Source organism: Falco rusticolus, chromosome 1 (assembly GCF_015220075.1).
Source record: "Falco rusticolus isolate bFalRus1 chromosome 1, bFalRus1.pri, whole genome shotgun sequence".
Classification (NCBI taxonomy): Eukaryota; Metazoa; Chordata; class Aves; order Falconiformes; family Falconidae; genus Falco; species Falco rusticolus.
Genome location: NC_051187.1, coordinates 86,113,871 through 86,126,015, shown reverse-complemented (window position 1 = coordinate 86,126,015; position 12,145 = coordinate 86,113,871). Strand labels below are relative to the sequence as shown.

At 42.8% G+C, this 12,145-nt stretch overlaps 1 protein-coding gene across 2 annotated transcripts in view; it reads right to left on the bottom strand.

Moving 5' to 3' along the window:
- PTPRA (protein tyrosine phosphatase receptor type A) overlaps nucleotides 1-12,145 on the bottom strand; it is a 133,858-nt gene that overhangs the window by 94,743 nt on the left and 26,970 nt on the right. For both annotated transcript variants that reach the window (XM_037387701.1, XM_037387711.1), the window contains exon 2: nucleotides 10,766-10,904. In XM_037387701.1, coding sequence (XP_037243598.1) covers nucleotides 10,766-10,783 — 18 coding nt within the window. In that variant the 5' untranslated portion in view covers nucleotides 10,784-10,904. The remainder of the gene's footprint in view (nucleotides 1-10,765; nucleotides 10,905-12,145) is intronic.

The window sequence follows — 12,145 nt, the reverse complement described above, 5'->3', positions numbered from 1 at the left end:
AATCACAGAATCATAAAATGTTGTGGGTTGAGACCTCTAAAGGCCATCTAGCCCAACCCCACCCCCCACCCCCCCGCCACGGGCAGGGACATCTGCAACCAGATCAGGTTGCTCAGAACCCCATCCAGCCTGGCCTTGAATGTTTCCAGGGATGGAGCACCTGCCATCTATGGGCAACCTGTGCCACTGTTTCACTAGCTTCGTTGTAGAATATTTTTTCCTTATATTTAGTTTGAGTCTACCCTCTATTGGTTTAAAACCATTTACCCCTGGCCCTATTGCAACAGACCCTGCTAAAGAGTCTGTCCCCATCTTTCTTATAAACCCCCTTAAAGTATTAAAGACCACTCGCTATAAGGTCTGCTCAGAGCCATCTCTTTTCTGGGCTGAACAACCCCAACTCTCTCAGTCTGTCCTCACAGCAGAGGTGCTTCAGCCCCTGACCATCTTTGTGGCCTCCTCTGGACAAAAGAGAGCAAAGCTTTATGTTTAAACAAAACATTTCATCTTCTCTGAGCACTGACTAATGTTTCATACATGCTTCATGCACTTATGGAAACTACCCAGGTAATACACAGCTTTCTGCTTTTATAAGATACTGATAGATTAGAAACTAACATGAAAGACCACTTGCTAAATTTGTTGAAAGTATTTTATCAGTAATGACTGGATTTGGATCACAAGTTTCTCCCCACTATGAAAATGAAAAATTAATCTATCAGATTCAGTAAAGTAGGAGAGAGAAACTATTATACACGCAGGAAAATTCCAGCGTAAACATTTTAAAGTTGCATTAAGTGACAAACAAGCAGGTTTATTGCTGAATTGAGGTACGTGTATATGATGACCACCATCATCAGACCATGAGGTGCCCATCAGGTGGATATTTTTTTGAAAAAGACACTGAAATTCAACTCCTGTAAGCAGTTTAAATTCAAGATAGGAGGGTTTCTAGGGTAAAAAAAAAAGAGCTACAATTTTAAAATATTCAACGTACAGAACTGACTTGGGTGAATGTTGCACTAACCAGTCTCAACAATGGCATAAACCCTTTGTTCTTATCCTTCCTTGGGCTTGCACCACTGCTGCCTTTCACGTGTCCTGTTGAGAAGCTATTTCAATCCAGCTCTCTCCACAAGCCTCATAAAAGGATTTCACTGCAACAAATGCCAAGGCAAAGAGAAAGAATGACTTAAAAATCCAAATAAAGCTTTTTTTTTTGCCTTTTTTTCACCATGTAATTGCAAATAGCAAACATATCTGTGGTTTACAGAGGAGGCAATAAATTAAAGCTAGAGTCACAAATCGGACCAAAAAAAGATACTTGTCATTCAATCCACCACCCCAGGATGGCTGTGGCCCCATGGGACACTTCTCAGTTTTGTGAAAGACTTGGAGTCCTGAACTGAGGAAGTGCAACATGAAGAGCACTCTCAGAAGTTTGTTCTTTTTCTTATAAAATTCATCCAGCCCTCTGGTGCTTCCTGAGCACAGCCTCTTTGGTCTGGTTGCAGCAAAAGCAAACAGTCTTTAGCAAATAAGCTTTTTATCTGTGAACTGAGCACATCATAAAAAAAAAGAAAGTTTGATCCTCAGCAAAATGGTTGCATGTGTTCCTTCTGTAACTACTGGAAGACGGCCGCAACATTTCAGTTTCTAGAAAAAGAAACTGGCACTTCCTATCTTTTTAGCTTTAAACTGCTGCAAAAAGATGCATTTCAGCCCCTTAGGAAGCTGAGCAGCCCAGCATTTTAACTTCCCCTCTGATAAAGGCTACAGCAGAACAGTTCCATGAGATCTACCACCAGCAGCAGAACCTGATCCTGGAGATAGCAGTAATTCTCAGCTTCTGCTACTCTCATTGGACACTACAGAATTAAAAAAAGAAAACACACAAAAAAGCAAATCTGTATTTTTTTCATTTTTCATTGAGCTGAACCCCTCAACCAATACTAAGAATGCACAGGGTGCCTATTTTCATAACTTTGGTGAGCAACTGTATTTTAGGAGTGGTCACTGAACAAAACAACCAAGCAAAACAAGTTGAGGAGGTTTGGGTGTTGTGGTACTTTTGTTTTTAATTGTTTTTATTTATTTTTTGATATTTTGTATAAAATCTGTAGCCAGACACAGCCCAACTCATGGATTGGCAGTGGGAAAGAAAAAAGCCCTACAACCACATACCCATGGACTCTACACTAGTTTCCACTGCATCTCCAGAACACATTTCAAAAAAGAGAAATTTAGGGTGAATTAAAGTCATTATGTGAAGAGGTAAGTTTGTCTGAACAAGTACATGGTAAATAGCTTCTTTCCCTCAGCTGGGTGGAAGTCTTTACAGATACCTCTCCCAGCGCAGGGTTTGGTTTGGAGCAAGCCCATCCATTGAGACCCTTGGGACTTTCCAATGTGGTACAAGCAGAAGAAAATGCCAAAGCTTAAGTGAATGAGCTTATCAGTGGGTAAATCCAAGGCTTGGGTGATCTCTGCTGATTTAGGCTGTGCTGTAGCCATCTCCCTGCACCACAGATGTGACAGCACTACAATAGCATGAATAATTTTTGTTACTCACTCCCTACTAAACGACAGCATTCAGCGTCTAAATTAAGAACATGAAAACGATTAACATTACCATTAACCTCAGCCCCACCCTAATTGCACTACATAAAAGCATACGTAACAATTACAAAGATAACATTGTGTGTCATAAATATCACACACAGGAATACAGCAGTCACAGCATTTGTTTCCTGACCTGGGAAAGCTGCTATAATTGTAGTGTATTGTGCACATGGAGGATTTAGATTTGGAAGCTGGTTGCCAACAGCCCTTGTTTGCTGTAATTTCCCATCAGGCTCTTAAAATTCTTCGGGTTCCCAATCAGCACCGTGTCAACGTGCTACTCCGAGTTCTGCACCGTGCAGTTCAGCAGGAATTTCACATTCTCAGTGGAAACAAAATCAAGATCATTCCAGGGACATGAAAGCTAGATGCAGAGATGTCAAGCAATTAGAGCAGAATTTGTGTCTTTGGGATTGCTGATGCACATTTCACAGCTAAGAGCATTTAAACTAAAACCATCTTCACTCCTGGAGGCCCTCCACCCAAGTCAAGAGAACAGATATTCAGGAGGCCATTTTGGTTTTAAGTAATTCGGTTATTACATCACACATAATTCAGTGGTTTGCCATTTCAAACCTGGACAGCCTCAGGGGCTGGCACAAAATTACTCAAAATCACAGAAACCACCTCACCATGCTCTGTCCATGACATGCTCCCCTCCTGGTGGAAGCCATTCTTGCAAGCAAAATTCTCCTAAGTATTCCCCCATCCCTTTCTAAATAGAGAATTTAAACTGCCCTGATTACAAATTTGAGGAGCGTCAATGAAACCTCCCTTCCAGTGAGCTCCTAATGAGATAGTACCTGACAAACCCACTGGTCTTTATAAAGCAGTCTTTCATCTCAATGAAGCCTTCTCCATTCAGTATTTCCAGGTAACAGCAATACCTGTTTAAAGCTTTTAGCTCTAAATGCTTTTCTACCAGAAGTAGAGAAAATTAAAAGTGATGCTTTCACTCATATTGATATTATCCAATTAAAATTAACAGATGACAGTGACCCGAATAGACAGTGCTGGAGAAGAGGTTCTCCAAAATGGAAATACCAACATTTCTGATACCCTCAAGCGATACTGTAAGCTATTAGCATCCTACTCTTATGCCCATCGTAACCTGCCGGCTTAGGTCTCTTCTCAGTTTCATCATCACTTTCTCCCCAGGAAGAACAATCATTTCCACATCAGTTCCTCCTCCTTCCTTCCTTAAGGTCTTTTATATAGAGGATTATATTTTCTGGGTTACTTCCCTGAAAGTCATCGAGTTGGGGTTTTCCTTCTGCCACTGGCAGCTGTGCTTTAGCTGTGATGCCGATTGTTTGCCAAGGACCCCACAAGGCTTAGCCCAAGAGGAAGACCAGCCTTCCAGAAAGGTTTCAAGGGTGAAGCTGAATGTCGGCCATTCTCTAATGGCCCAGCACTTAATGACAAATACCTCCCTCATTAGTATGCTGAGCTACATTAGTTCTGCTGCTTACAGCGCTAAAGCATTAAAGTGGGGTTGAATCTTCAGTTTCACAGTTTGCAACGTGATGCATTAGACACTCACATGTCTCCCGGCATGGGGCACTGACAGCATTTTAGATGTGTGAGGTGCTGCCAGTAAATCTGCTAATGGCTGTAAAAGAGGCAGCACATGCCTCTGAGTGAACAGAGGTGAAGTCATCTGTACGTACGATGGGGTTAATGAGGCAGAGAGGCGAAACAACTGCCCAGTATCACACATGAGGCCTTGGGTAATACCGTGATCTCAACCAAGGAGTTGGCATCATCCTACTAATCAAATATGGATTACCTAAGAAGCAAATTTACACTGCAGACTTTCCATCAAGCCTGGGAAGTCTTATAATCTCTCCACTCAATCTCCCTGCTACTCAATTTTCACAGAACCTGCAAGATTTGAAGATTTTGAAGTTTCTCAAATGTGGCTGAAATTGCTTAGTGGTTCAAAAGATTGGTTGGGATGGAGGGGCTGACAAATGCAAATTATGTCCTGCAACTATTCTCCTGTCTTTAGGAAATTAAGCTTAAGAACACAGCACTTTACACATTGCTGTACGAAAACTACGAATGACATTGTCATTGCTGCAGCTGTATCCTTACCTATCAAATATTAGCATTTTAGCACCAAGAAGTCTATACCCCTGTTGAAAACAATGCTCCCCAATGAAAGCTAGCAACATGTCAGCTCTAATGATGAGCTCAGAGTAAGACCAATCAAGGCTAGGGAATACTTCCTTGCATTCAAAGTTCAAGCAAAAGGCTCCTAGATACACAAATGAGGACTCACAGTAGGATTCTTCAATACATATGTAGCATTATGGCTTTATAGAGGCTTTCGAGGCATTGCACTGATTAATCAAACAGAATAATAATCTTATAGTGAAGTGTTGAGCTGGAATTAGAGAGATTAATGTTTGGGTCCCAGCTCTAGAAGTTCTCACCCTTGGGGAAGTCATATCAACTCCTGCATCTCACCTCTCCTTTCCACAAAACCTTCTTTGAATTACTGATTGCAGAACCAGAGTGAAGATGCCAGAGGGAAAGACCATTCCAAAGACTTATTTTATTACTATTTTTCCCTTAATACCCGCTATGAGGCACTGTCTTGTTTTATTCATGATTCTTTTAAGAAAGATTTTCCATCTTAAGGGAATAAACCCAAGTATGTGTTATCTTTTTAATAATACACCTGCTTCTACTGGTGACTTCTACTGGTAAACAAAGACTCACATGAACATATCAAAAAATACGCAGTGCAATTTCACAGAATAACACGCTTGATGGTACCTCATTACAACATGTTTGTAGATCCAAAGGTTAGGTGAGGCAAAATTCTGAAGTTAGTGGGGCGCTTCTTGGTGTAAAGTCGCACAGATGCAGAATGACACAGCATGAAATACTGTCCCATACAGTTTTGTGTATTTTGTGAACTCCCATTGCTAGATCCCTAAAGACTCCAGTTCTTCTAGAGTTAAAGCACAGCTCTTCCTTGTGTTTCTCAAGCTCACATCACAGGAAGCGAGACATTTAACCATCATGATGGAGGTCTAATTCTGTTACTCCACACCTGTTCAACTGTAAACCCCCCAGTGTCTGATGTCTGGCATTTGTAAGAGTTTTGGTCATACACCATCTCCTCTGTAGACCAAAGAGATATCCAAGACCTTGTTGGAATGTGGTCTTTTCTGAAGGATCTTTGGAAAAGTTCATTAAGTTCAAAGTTAGGCTAGCAACTCACCATTGACCAAAACACAAAATGCAGCCAGATTTTGGTGAGGATGAAAAGAAAGGAGAACATATGTGGGTGGATGAACAATGACGTTCAGTCACATGTCAGAATGCTTCTTTTGTTGTTTTTAATCTAAACCCAAAACTTATATTGAATCCAGATTTGTGCTGTGCAGTTTAAAGAGCCAGGGTAGACTTCCTCCACCATGAAAGGGTACACATAGCATGCAGCCAAATAACAGAAGGAAGACTTTGCAATGAGAAGATAACTGTGTTTTGGTGGTGACATCTGTGTCAAAAGCATCATCGTCCAATACCAGCAATAGATGACAGTCACAACTGAGACACTCATGACCACAGCAACCAAACCTTCCTCCCCACAGTCAGCTCGAAATTGCACTGGGAGGCCTTAGAAATCCCACAAGATTTCAACCAATCTCCGATTGCCTTGAAAGCATAACTAATTTCAATTGTCTTCTGATTTTATCTCCATTTTCTCAGGTTCTAGGCTATTTGGGAAAGCACTCTGTGTACGTACATGTGAGTATGCACACTGGTGCACACATGCACTTGTCTGAAGTTACCCACTTCCCAGTGTATCTGCTTTTCTCAGGGCCTCCTTGAAGAAAACTTAGGGAGGAAGCCTAACCTTTGGGAAATTCTCCTTCTTATTCTGTACAGTCACCAACAAAAAGATTTCTGCTCCCACTGCACCTTGCTGAGCTCAAACCATGGGAGCATTCAAGCTCAGCTTGGCTCTGCTAGGCTCAGTTCTTTGCTTTCCCCAATGTTTTCTGACAAACTGCTCTCACAGGGATTTCAAAAAAAAGATGCTGACCTGGCCCCTGCAGAAAGGAAGAGATTTTCCTTCCTTCTCCACATAAATTTTAAAGTTTCCTGAAAAACAGAAGGACAGGATTCAGAGAAAGCGATGGGGAACCTATACAGAAAAAAAGACTGAGGGACGTCTGACCCAGGCTAAAGACTAATTAACACTTGACACTACATCCACAGTTCCTTCCATTTTCCATTTATTCTTCTGAAGTTCCCCTGCAGCAGCTGGGGCAGCAGAAACCAAATCTCCAAACAGTGCTCTGTCTGCATGATTATATGTCTCAAGATGTGGGCACACCTCTTCCAGGGACTGCAGTGAGCCAGTTCCCCTTCCTACCTCCGTGTCTTGCTGTACATGTGAGCCTCTAAACCTCTGTGTGAAGGGGAACGGAGTATTTTGGGGGAATTCAAAGGCAAATAATAACAATCAATATTACTTTTACTGCAGCAGTGCTTATGGATTCCTACTGAAGAAATCAGTGCTGGATCTAACCAGAGATTACCTACCTATTCCCTCCTCTTCCCCTCTGCCCAAAATGAGATTTACCAGAAAAAAAATATTAATCAATCAAAAGTTTCAGTGAGTCACAGGCAGGCAGGCAGGTGACCTACACTACTGTTCTCTCTTATGGGCCAAGAGGTAATGTGAGCAGCAAGACTACATGTCAGAGAGGGCAAACATGGAAGAAGAATGTCAGCTTTAGGAAAAATTAATGACCCTGCAGGGTAAGTTCAGCACTAGTCTGATTCAGAAAAATAGACTGGGTGTAGCCAGTGGATTGGAGAATTCCATCCAAAAAAATAAGAGAGTTGTTTTATTCCCAAAAAACTTTCCTATTCAGTGGAAAATTCAGCTTGCTATGAAGTCAGACGGAAGCTTCTGAGCCAGCCCAGGCAGGGGTTCACCTATACACCCAAACAAGAAAGGCCAAGAACAAGGCATCCAAACACACAGCCCTGCCAAAACCTCAGTGGTTTTATCATCTAGAGTTCAAATCAAGACCTCCCGTCCTGCTGCTCACACTGCACGCGGAAGAGTTTCCAAGAAACGTCTCTTGGCCATAATCCTGAAAACGGAGTTTCCGACTTGCTGCTGGGAGCGGAGCCGCTGCATGCAGTGGCGGCTTCTCTGCGGATTTTGAAAGCTGAATCTCCTACAAAGCTGCCGCTGTGCCACATTCTTTACTGCTAGTATAGTATTGAAACAGCACAGCGTTTTTGAATAATGCCCTCAATTTCTCTAAACACAACTGTTTACGCAAGCCTAAGGCTTGCCTCAGGCAAGTCTGGTGGCCTAAAGCTTGGGGAGAAGATAAGCCCGCCCTTGTTCTATTTGCAAATGTCATGGGGCACTCTTCCCCCCTACCCATCCTGTAAACCTATTGGGATCATGAAAATAATTATGGTGGAAAACCCTGGGCTAACTCAACAAGGCTCAGTGAAACTGTGCTGTCTAGTAGGCTAAACTGGGACAGATACCGAAGCCCTGGAAGATCAGGTAGTAGTGAGCTGGTGCAATGATCCCTGGCTAGGAAATGCCAGATTCAATGTCAGGTTGGACAGGGCTCTGAGCAACCTGATCTAGTTGAAGATGCCCCTGCTTGTTGCAGAGGGGCTGGACTAGATGGCTTTTAAAGGTCCCTTCCAGCTCAAATATTCTATCATATCACAGAATCACGAATCGTTTAGGTTGGATAAGACCTTTATGGTCATCAAGTCCAGCTGTTCACTTAGCACTGCCAAGGCCATCACTAAACCATGTTCCTACGCTCCATGTCTACGTGTCTTGTAAATACCTTCAGGGATGTTGACTCCACCACTTCCCTGGGCAGCCCGTTTCTAGGATTCTATGATTCCCACTCCTGCTCTTTGGGAGAGGTGTCAAGTGTTTGCTAGTGGCTCTGTTTCTACCCCCACCCTCCTTCCCTTCTCCTCTTCAGTTCAGCTAGTTTTGATTTAAGATGACCGTGACCTCTACTCAGAGGTGCCACCAGACCTGGGAGCACTGCGATGTTTGGGATCCCAAAGTTTCCAATTACACATGCAGAACCTTTTAGGACGTAACAAAGGTTTTAGATCTAAAATTTGAAGTCTTCTTATTTGCGTTCTGTAAATGCAGACTCCCTGGTCTGCCAGCATTATACTCCATGCTAAGTCTGAGCTAGAATAAATGGGCCACATCACTGAAATGGCTGACAAAAAGAGGACAGTAACTTGTGACAAGTGAATGTGACCAGTGAAAACAAAGCCCAGAAATCTAGCGATACATCTGAGTGGAGAGCTTTGTACAGTCTTCATGCATTAGCTTTCTCCCACAAAATCCAAATCTGAATGCTTTGGAACTGTGACATGAATCAATAAGTGATGTATAATGAAACACTTTAAAAAGCAACCCATAAAAGCATAAAAGGGTGCTCAAGCCCTTCCAGCTAACATCAGCTATTTCAGAACCCCAGTTTCAGAGAGAAAAACGACTCAGCCCAAACCACCTTTACAGCAACCCACAACAGTCAAGAGGCTCACAGGATGATGGACACCTCTGGCACTCCAGCATCCAACTTTGCGTCTTGCCTAGCAGCCCACACTACCTGAAACAGCAGAACAACAAGTCCCATGAACTCAGCCATGGACCTTGCTGCCTTATTCCGAAATAATTTTGCTGCAGAACCGAAGTGCTGTCAGACCATTTCACTCCAGCCAACAGAGTCACATCCACATCTGGCTTCATCATGCAAGACAAACCACTCACACACAAGCAATTTTGTTGAGACCGTTTACACTGGCCAGTCAAATCAGACAGCACTGGCCATGGCAAGGCTCCAGCCCACAGCCGCTCCTCTTCACGTGAGTTCAGGTGCATCCTGCCGATCTCAGCGGCTTTAGGGTTCCAGCTGGTCACTTAATTGCCAGCTTCCAACCACAAACAGCTAAGAAACTTCAACAGGCAGATCTAGACCACAGGCTTTTTTGAGAAAGCTACTGCCAGAGCACAGGTAGCATCTTTGCCATACACATTCACTGGATTACAACAGGACCTGTGTTATTTTGGCAGATAGCTGAATATTCATCAGTCTCTTGCTTCTCTAAAAAGGCTTTTCTTATACAAGCAAAAACTGATTAATAAATGAAGTTAAGGCTATTAACAGTTACGAGGTGCATCACAGGCAAACTTCTGCTGTCTCTGACTTTAGTCTCATTGAACTTAATCCTTTTCTGGGATCAGCTATGGAGAAACTATGCACAAAAGACAAAGCCCTTCTTCTAGGACAGTTGGCCACTTCTCACTAAACTAATGGGATTACTTCAGCTGTTGAGCTCAATAGGAGTTTTCCCCGAATCAGAAAGTGGGCCAAGCAGACTAAAAAATACATGTAGCGAAACACAACATGAAATTCAGTTAAGTATTTTTATTTTTATTTTAGAAAAGCATTCCTCATTTTTTTTTCCTCAAGTCAGCTCATGGGAAGAACTCTGACCAGAACAACTTCCCACAAACTCCCTGCTGGATGTTGTTTTTTAATTCACTAACATCCTGAGTAACGTCCCTTCTTACTTCATAACCTTCCTTCTTTCTACATGAACTTGATTTCCTCGGACAGACTCTGGGTTTTTTCCTTCCCTCCCCTTAATAAATCACTCATGCCAGAATCATATGCCCATCTGTGCCAAGGTAATAGCAGAGGTCAGTATGTTTCAGTCTAATACTAGTTTGTATAACCAAGAAAAAAAAAAAAAGCCTTAAGATAAATCCTCTTCACATATTGATACCCAACTCTGCATGCCTTGCACAAACCACAAGTTTCAAAAATTAAAGATTCTTTCAAGTAAATAAAGAGAAAATACTGGATTCACCAAAATTTGCATCAAAACAAAGGCAATCCCCCAGTCTAAGAGGACCATGCTCATTAAGTTCAAACAGGGGAACGATGGACCACAGGTTTCACCATGTAGATGATGTAAGACAGAGATGTGAATCCATGAGAAATCTGTACACTCAGCACCACCAAAGGCTGCTGTTCTCCTATGCAGGCTACAGCAGTACTAGCTTCATACCCCACACATCTCATTAATGTTTCTACTTTACCTTAAAAGGGATGCTCATTCAACTTTTCACCTCCCCAATGCAACAGTCAAAGCTTTTTCCAATTAATATCGAACTGGGACTATGATGGGTAGTACGCAATCAATCCTTATTTAAGGCTGATGATTATTCTCGATGCGCCCTGTAAGAGAGAAACACCCAGTTAGTGGCTTGTGCCAAGACGAGCAAGTTGTTTCACACAGAGCAGCTATATCAAGCAAACAGCCTTTTTACCATATCAGCTGCTTGAATTTTGTTGTGGATGACTGGGACTGTCCCATATAAATGAGACTGTCCCAGCCACTAATGTAGTCCCCATATAAAATAAGTTTATCAAAGCATTAGAAGCACAGCTGGAGGTACACCAGCCTGCAGAAGGCATCGAGGCAGTCGAGAAGATGACTGAAGACCACAGCTCAGGTCACCTGGGGAGTAACCCAAAGCTATGCAGTCTGCTAATACACCAGGAGCCCAATGAACAAAAAAAGTTAGTTTTAAACTCTTCTGTTTTGCGGAGAGGACAACAAGGAATATACAACACTTGGCCTGAAGCTGGAAAGATTTATATTTGATCCAGACTTTTTAGTAGGGTCTGTAGGATAGGACAAGGGGGAATGGTTTTAAACTAGAAGAGGGTAGGTTTAGGTTAGATCTTAGGAAGACATTCTTCCCTGTGAGGGTGGCGAGGCGCTGGCACAGGCTGCCCAGAGCAGCTGCGGATGCCCCGTCCCTGGCAGTGTCCCAGGCCAGGCTGGACGGGGCTTGGAGCAACCTGGGCTGGTGGGAGGTGTCACTGCCCATGGCAGGGGCGTGGAACTACATGATCTTCAAAGGTCTTTCCAATGCAAACCATTCTAAGATTTCTGCCAGATTTTACATCTAAATCTAGATGCTGGCTTAAAACCCACCTTATTTTCTCTCTTCTAGACAAGGCAAGGTCTCTGGGCAGGAGCAGGGCACTTGTTAGGACAGCCAGCATCAGTGGAAAGAGGGGACAAACCTTTCAACTGTACAAACATTTCTAGAGGCCTGACACAGGAGAAGGTGCCTTCAAAGCTACACCCTGCTCACGAAAATGGCCCTGAGGTAGAATTAGGCATGTATCAGTCCATCTGCAGGAGTGGATAGGTGGCTTTTCTGGAGTTGTAGGTATGTTAGTAAGGAGGACAGGAAAACAATATTTCATCAAGCTGGGGGAGAGACGAGTGAATTATTCCCTTGACAACCAGCTTAATGGGACCTGGTTATTTTCTCATTATTCAGTTATATATATTCAGTTTCTTGGTTACTTTCTGTATGACTCCTTCCAGTTTTAGATTTCATTTTCAACCAAAGATTGTCACGCTTTCCACATGCCGCAAAACAAATAAACAGGCAAGATGC